The sequence below is a fragment of the Gouania willdenowi genome, chromosome 22 (assembly GCF_900634775.1).
Source record: "Gouania willdenowi chromosome 22, fGouWil2.1, whole genome shotgun sequence".
In the NCBI taxonomy this organism is placed as follows: domain Eukaryota; kingdom Metazoa; phylum Chordata; class Actinopteri; order Blenniiformes; family Gobiesocidae; genus Gouania; species Gouania willdenowi.
Window position 1 is genome coordinate 31750104 of NC_041065.1, and position 8391 is coordinate 31758494.

Below are 8391 nucleotides of genomic sequence, written 5' to 3' on the forward strand. Positions count from 1 at the left end.
TAAGAACACTGATGAAATACCCTATGATTCTGTGGCTGTTTAAAAAAGGTAAAATATTTAAAATAAGGCTGCGTCATAACAAAATGTAGTAAAGTGAAGCGCTGATGAATGGCCACTAATGCTCAAATATAATCAATTCCTTAATTAATCTAAAGAACAGAAAATTTAGATGTTTCTGCAGCACGATTAAACAAAGCATATGATAAGCAGTGCAAAACTGTAAGTTAAACATCAATGTGCAAATGACATCTGAATGAAAGGTTTGGAGGTCCGATAATGCGTCGGCAAGTCTGTTGCTTTTCAGAGTAAAAGTCAATTTGTTTTTGCCATGTTTTAAGTGAGAATTTGCAAACCACATCATGTGATCAAAATGATCAACATGGAAACCACATGTTAAAGATTTCAAATTGAAGTTTAATAAAAAAATTAAAAGAAACAATTAGAATAAAAAAAATTTATTTTGAAATTACAGTTCATGAATATTTACAGAAATAATACATTCAATGTCACTCCGAAACTTCCTCCTCCTGTTTTTTCTTTTTCTTCTTCTTCTTCTTCGCACTCTCCACATCCTGGACACAAACATTAGTTAATCAAAATACATTTATTTGAAGCCATTATTTATTATTATAAATCCATGCCATTAACACTACTTATCAACAGTTTAGTGTTTTAAAGCCTGAGATACACAAACATCAGTGTGTAGATCTTTATTTTAACATGTGACATCATTAGATGACTTTGAAGGAGCTTTAATATCGCTTTGATGTAAAACAGTGAAGAATCAAAGGAAAAAAATAAACACTGAATATATTACTATAGGTTGAGAACACATTCTATGATGTGATTGGACCATCAACGTTGGCCCCGCCCTGTTTTTTTAATTAAAGCTTGTAGGAGGGGCTTGTGCTTCCGTGACCATTGATTGACAGCTCAGTGTGTTCAGCTGATTTAGAGCGTGTGCACATGTGTGTACTCCGCTGTGTGTGATTTGGTTAATTTAAAAAAAAAAAAAAAAAAAAAAAAAAAAAAACTTTGTGTGTAAATATCAATTATTTACCATTAATCTGTAAAATATTAAATATTTCTCACTAATCTGTGTGTAAAATATTAAATATTTCCCATTAATCTGTGTGTAAATATTAAATATTTCCCATTAATCTGTGGGTAAATATTTCCCATTAATCTGTGGGTAAATATTAATTCTGTGGGTGAATATTAAATATTTCTCACTAATTTGTGTAAATATCAAATATTTCCCATTAATCTGTGTGTAAAATATTAAATATTTCCCATTAATCTGTGGGTAAATATTAATTTTGTGGGTAAATATTAAATATTTCTCACTAATTTGTGTAAATATTAAATATTTCACAATAATCTGTGTGTAAAATATTAAATATTTCTCATTAATCTGTGGGTAAATATTAAATAAAGTCTCACTTCTGTTTCTGTCGTTTCTTCAGCTTCTGTTTTCGACTTCTTCTCTTTCTTCTTCTTCTTCTCTTTTTTCGTGGGTTCCGTCGTTTCTTCCTCACTCTCTGGCTCCCGTTTCCTCTGAGGGTCAAAGTTCAGAGTCAGTGGAGCTCCTCCTATGCCGTTAACGTGGCCAATTAAACCCTTACCTTTGATGAAGCTTCAGCCTCTGGTGTTACCGTAGAAACACTGTCAACCAGAAACAACGTTAGCATCAGTGTCAACGTCTCATTGATAAAGATCAAATATTTGAGTCACACTAAAATCTGACATTTGTCTTATTACTGAACTGATGTTGGCCCCTCCCCCCTCACAGAGTGGTAGTTAAGCCCCACCCACAGTCACAGATGCATGAACGAACCTCAGCAGAAATTTATCACAGCTTTTTGGTTAAAAAAAAAAAAAGCACTTTATGTTTTAAGAGAAACTGATGTTTGTAGTTTGTTAGAAAGTAAACACGCATACATTAAAAAAAACTTTGAGTCTATCATTATTGAAGGCCTCGACATAAAAAAAAAGAAATAAGAAGATGGTGAACAATAACAGTTCATTATGACATCATGATGATGTCACTGTCCTCAGCTGAAGCCATAGCTCTGATGGTGTCAGAGTGAAGGGATCAGGCCGAGTGTTACTGTAGCAGATCGACTCCCTCAGAGAACACGAACAGCTCTCAGAGGGATAACAGTCTGCAGGAGGCCCCGCCCCCTCAGCCCCACCCACCTGTAGTCCACGTACTGCTCCGTCCAGCCCTGCGGCGTGCTGCCGTTGGGTTTCCCGTGTTTGTCCAGAAGTCCTTTCTGGACCATCATTTTCTTGTGACTCGCCTGATCAGGAGACAATGGTGAGAAAGGTCAGAGGTCACCTGACCCCTGGTAGTAGCCGCCGTACTCACCTTGGGGCCGAGCCCCCACTTCCGAGGGTACGTGTCCCTCTCCATGATGACTCGTTTAATCTTTGCCACCACGCCGTGATCACACGTAGAAATCACTGCTGTAGTCATCAGGGCCACCGCTGCAGAGGGAGGGGTCACACGAATTAGCATGATAGTGTCAATGACTACAGGTCACATGACTGATCAACTGACTGTATAAAGCCATCAGACAAGGGTGATAGGTGAGGTGTCATCAGAGCCCGAGGGCTGCTGCACACTGGCGTCATCATGTGGCTTCAGCTCACTCACACACACACACACCTGTGCAGACAGCCTCTCCTTTGGTTGTCATGACAACAATGTCCTGGTTGATTTCGATGCCGTCCTCGTAGCGCAAAACTCCAGGAATCATGATTTTAGCTCCGTAACAGATGGCATTGACCTGTAGATGGGTAATTATAGTTACAGTTGGTAGTGATTACTGACTCCCTGATTGGTCGATGACTCACAGCGCTGTCTTTCATCACCAACCGTCGGTGAGACACCAGCAGCTTCTCCAGAGGGAAGATCACTCTCCTCAGGTAAGTCTCGTCTTTGTTGTGGTCGAACTGCCACTGGGCATCCATCACGTCATGCATCGTCACCATGTTGTCCTGGAGGGGTCAGAGGTTAGTGATGTCATGTCCTGGAGGGGTCAGAGGTTAGTGATGATGTCAGCAGCGGTGAGCCTGTCTGAACCAATCAGCAGGTCCGTTGCTCTTTCTGTCTCAGAGTCTAATAACGAACGTGCACGAAGCAGCAGGTTCGTACTCAACACTCTGAGTGACATGTGACCTGTGGGTGACCTCTGACCTTTTCTCCCAGGACCCCGGACCGGACTCGTCTCAGCTCCTGCATCTGACCTCCGACTCCCAGCACCAAGCCAAGATGGACGCACAGAGTTCTGATGTAGGTTCCTGCTTCACAGCTCACCCAGAAGATCCCTGCGTACAGATATATGTTAAATTAATAATCATTAACCATTAATACCTAATTAACTAACTTTCACACAGACGATCAAACACTGCTAACCAATTAATTAACCAAACTAACCAGTGCCAACTATTACTACCTATCAAGCTGGCTAACTAACTAACCAAAGACTAGTCTCTTACCTAATCTCCTCTCAGAGTCAAACTCCAGTAGTTTACTCTCGTAGATGGTTCGCACTCTCAGCTGCCGTTTCACAGCAGCAATCAGAGGTGGTCGTTGGAACAAAGCTCCAGTCAACGTCTCCATTGCCTGCAACAGAGGGGGAGGAGCTTGAGTTTGAGGCCCCGCCTTCTTTAATGTGCAAAGCATCTGTGAGAAGAACTGACCCGAGCCAGTGTGTGTTCACTCTCTATGGCGTTGTGTAGACGCACGATTCCCACGTATTCTTTACCTGCAACACACAGAAAACTCAGTTACCATGGTTACTCACCGACCAACAACTAAACTGAGTCAGTAGCAGTTAACAGTGGGTTATGTAACCATGGCAACCACTCGACACTACACTTGTTCCAAACATAATTTAGGGCTTTTATTTTGGAGGGGCGTACCAGCGCTCTGCTGGGACTTGACCAATCGCGTGGCTCGATCCACACAAACAATCAGACATCCTGTGACTTTAGGGTCCAACGTCCCACTGTGACCCGTCTTCTCCACACGTAGAATCCTCCGGACCCACGCCACCACCTCATGGGACGATGGGTTCGCAGGTTTGTCCAGATTAATGAAACCAGACCTGAGCAAATGGCACCACATCACAATCACCTTCACACACTCAATGCTAACAGACACTTACTAACCCTAACAGATGCTAACAGCTAAGCCATGTTTACCTGACGTAGTCATGGATATTTCTCTTCAGGGGGTTGCTACCGTTGGGTAGGGGGGTGTAGTGAGCGGTCCGGATATTTAGCTTATCAAAGTTCTGAGGAACAAACACTTCATCAGTTCAGTGACACACACTACACACACACAGAGAGAGAGGTCATGTGATCAGAGCAGAAAATCGTCTTGGCAGCGATTGGCTGAGCTCAACGTCACATGTCAGAATCTGACAGAACGTCAGAATCTGTGACGATGTCGCTCACTCAGAACGAGAGAGCGACACGAACGCAGCGTGGCGCCGCTCAGAGAATGGATAAACTGGTTCATCACGTCACATGACACACTCAACACGTCACATGACTTTAGCTCACACACCTTTAGAAGCAGAGGCCACTGAGACGTGTCGAGGACGGGAACTTTGGACTCTGGTCGGATCAAGAAGTCTTCGCTTTGCTGGATCTCCTGGGAACAAAGAAACAATCACAAAAAGTACATATTAGATAAACTAGTACACACTAAAGAAACGAGTACACTAAATAAAACAGTGCATCCTAAACAAACGTACATTAAAACTAGTATACACTAAGTCAGGGGTCTGCAACCTTTACTTTTAAAGGAGCCATTTTGCCTAATCTCGCCGGGATTGAAGTCCTTCCGGAGCCGTAAAAAATACCTTCTCAAGGAAAACAATACAGTGTATAAAATGCTATGCAGTTAAAATAATATCGAATAATTTTTAGAGTTAATGGATTTGAAGAGCTACAAAATATTACTTGATCATGTCGGTCAACACATGCTAATTGCTAATTTCTTGCAGCATATCAAGCATACATAATAAGCTGGCATGTTGGCAATGAAATAAATCTTTCCCCACACAAATACAATCTCTATTTTCTTTCAGAATAGTCTTTTTGTTAGTTTAGTTATCTTAAAAGGAATTTAAAACCTAGGTTAGCCACAGGGGCAATGAAAGTTGATGGTCTGTAGTGGATGTGATTTATTTTTAGGTTAAACAACTGTTTTATCAGATTTTTATTTTAAGTTAATGGCATTAATCATCAATACCCTTTGTAAGAAATACCAATTCATAATTTAATTTTTTTTTAAAGCTATAGGGAGCCATTGCAAAAGAGCTAAAGAGCCACATGAGGCTCCAGAGCCGCAGGTTGCAGACCCCTGCACTATGTAATTTGAAGCTTCATAGTTACAGTTTAACTCTAACAGTCTCCATAATAAAGCAAATTATTTTATATTTAATTGATTGATCACAGGTTAATAGTAAACATTAAAAGGGCTGGTTTAAAAAACAAAACATAAATCCATTTTAATTCAAAGGCTTGATGGCGATTCAAAGAATCTTAAGTATTATGTTTTAAACTTTGTTAAATGTAGAATTCATGGCTCTAATCTTAAATTCACGTTAATTTACATTTACAACAATAGTTCTATGAAAATATTTTCATGTCAAGTGAAATTGTTACTGTGAATGAAATCGGATTAAATGGTTAAGAAGGTTCTGAATCAACAGCAGCTGTAATCAACCATTTCAATTGATTAGAACAAAGTGACTCACTCCGACTTCTTCACTGATCCTTTTCGACTTCTTTTTCTTCTTCTCTGAAACGGAAAAAAAAAAACAATCTGATCCACTTTCATTGGAATGTCCATCATTAGGAGGGCCACGTGGTATTCGTTAGCACACGTGGGAGTTGCTGCAGGCCAGCTAGCATGCTAAAGCTAACGGGAAGCATCCACGTGCTCACAGAAACACGGTGTGTAGATTAAGTCCGTTTAACCACTTTAAATGTGTCAATGCCTGTGATTCATCGACGTGCGTGTGGGTGTAAAGCTTTAAAAATGTCCCAAACCGTGTTTATACAAACATCGGAAACATATGGACAGCCCTACGGGAATCGTGCACTGAAATGAAACTTTGCTAAATACGGTTGATTTAACGTGAATATGACGCATATTGTTTAAACCTTAGCGGGAAATAACCGTCTGTACGTTTAGTGTTTAGATTATCCTCGTTAGTTAGTTAGTTAGTTTGTGTGTGTAAGCTAAAGCTCTCTGCAACTCACCGCTTGTCTCCGCCATCTTGACTGACGTACTGTACGCGGGCACTGGACCTACAGCCTGTTAAGCTCCTCCTTCTTCTTCTTCTTCTCTGGTTGTTGGCAGTCACTACCTCTATGAGCATAGCGCCACCCGCTGTACAGAATATTTAACATCGTGTCTTTCTGCTCAGATTAATAAAGATCAGTGCTGTTTATCATTATAATAATAATAATAATAATAATATTGTTTTTATTTTTATTATTTTATATTATATTATAATAATCAATTATAATTATTACTATAATCATCCATTAATCCATTTTTCATCCATTTTCTTCCGCTTATCCGTTGCCGGGTTGTGGGGGCAGCATCCCCAGCAGGGAGGCCCAGACCTCCCTCTCCCTGCCACTTCTTCCAGCTCTTCCTAAGGGTCCCGAGGTGTTCCCAGGCCAGCTCAGAGACATAGTCTCTCCAGCGTGTCCTGGGTCTTCCTCGGGGTCTCCTTCCGGAGGGAGGCGTCCTGGGTGCATCCCGGTGCCCGAGCCACCTCATCATGGCTTTTGTCAATAAAACTTTTCACACTCTCGTTATGGTTCAGTTGTTCCGCATTAGGTCAAAGGTCAAGAGGGATAAACAGGCCATGGCTGATGGTGTAGGAAACAAGTCTGACAGAGGTTTTGATTATTTTTGTAGTTGGAGTGTTGATTCTTTAAAAGATGTTTTGGCATCGAGCTGACAATTCCGGTTTTGCCTGACGTTTCAACAGTGACCCAGGTTATAGTCACATTTTGTAAACATGAATCAGATCAGTGCTGTTTCACTTAATCAGAATCAGAAAATACTTTATTAAACAGCAAGGGGTGTTAATATAGTATAATATAAGCATAGTATAAACTACAAAGAGCTGTATTTTTTAAAAAACACACACACACACCAATAATAGTGATTATACACACGCAGAAAAAAGGAGCAAGACTACACAAAGAAAATGTGCAAATGATATGACCTGTCCATCGTGCACTTCCTTCAAATTTGTAAATTTAAATAATATAATAGCTTAATTAAAAATAATCATATGGACCTGGTTAATTAATGGTGTACCTCATAAATGTACTTTTTCAAAGTGAGAACTCCTACTGTAATACCTGCCTGGTCCACATCCCTGGTGTCATATAATGGCTATAGTTTATATACATGTACAGTACATGTAAAGATATGGATCATTTGTTAGTCATGAACACGTGGGATTAGATCAAGTCACTTTTCTTATATTATTTACATACAACATACTGTTTTATTATTACAACAAAGCAACATAAGATTATGCTTTTTTTTTTTTTTGCGACTCCTTGTCCATTAAAAGCGCAAATATTTATTGAAAGGAGTTCGTTGAAAGCAGGTATAAGTGAGTAACTGCAGTCTTAGTGTTGCAATTACAATATATTGAATGTCAGATAGATTAGGCCGACCTTTATCGTACAAAAAGTCCGCTGAAAATCTCAGCGCATAGCACAAACAGCACCGTGTTTACATTTATATCCCTTTTGACCTATGACTCCCACCGGTCGCGCATGCGCACTTCCAGAGTGTGAAAAGGCTTTTTCGGAGGACCAGCGGCTCTACTCCAAGTCCCTCCTGGATGATTGAGCTTCTCACCCTATCTCATTTCAGTCATTACCCATATTATTATTCTCATTATTAATAATAATAATGTAAATAATTGTATGTAAATAATAGATGTTATAAAGGCTACACAGAGCAGCTTTATTCTTCCCGTCTATATTTATTTCACACACACTATCTGTTATGTCAGAAGAAAAAAACATTTTTAAACTCAAACTGAACCCAACTTCCAAACTCTGTCGCTCAGACCCACACAAGATGGCGCCCTTACCCACGCCCCTACAGGAACGACGTGGGTCTAGGTGTTTGATGTCATTTCTTTTTTCTTCAAAACGTTATTACAGTTCCACAGCATTGACTAACATAAAAAACACATTAGCACGAACATAAAAACAATAGAACGAAACACAAACCACTTTAGAATATAGATTAAAATAAAATAACAGAGAATTTAAAGACTCACTGTTTCTGTTCAAAGAAACCGCCGGAGGCAGCAGAGAGCGTTT

General features: G+C 39.9%; 1 protein-coding gene and 1 non-coding gene across 2 annotated transcripts; both read right to left on the bottom strand.

The window, feature by feature from the left end:
• Positions 1–439: 439 nt before the first annotated feature.
• Positions 440–6370, bottom strand: dkc1 (dyskeratosis congenita 1, dyskerin). The gene is made up of 15 exons (XM_028437840.1): positions 6286–6370; positions 5778–5821; positions 4580–4666; positions 4213–4304; positions 3931–4115; positions 3709–3773; positions 3505–3631; positions 3203–3333; positions 2860–3003; positions 2672–2792; positions 2372–2490; positions 2200–2303; positions 1626–1665; positions 1444–1557; positions 440–572 (listed from the first exon to the last, which is right to left on the bottom strand). The coding sequence occupies exons 1-15, from the start codon at positions 6299–6301 to the stop codon at positions 507–509; spliced, it is 1455 nt and encodes a 484-aa protein (XP_028293641.1). The 5' UTR covers positions 6302–6370; the 3' UTR covers positions 440–506.
• Positions 2571–2645, bottom strand: LOC114456999 (small nucleolar RNA SNORD83). Its single transcript, XR_003672917.1, has one exon. It is a non-coding gene; the product is annotated as a small nucleolar RNA SNORD83 (small nucleolar RNA).
• Positions 6371–8391: the final 2021 nt, after the last annotated feature.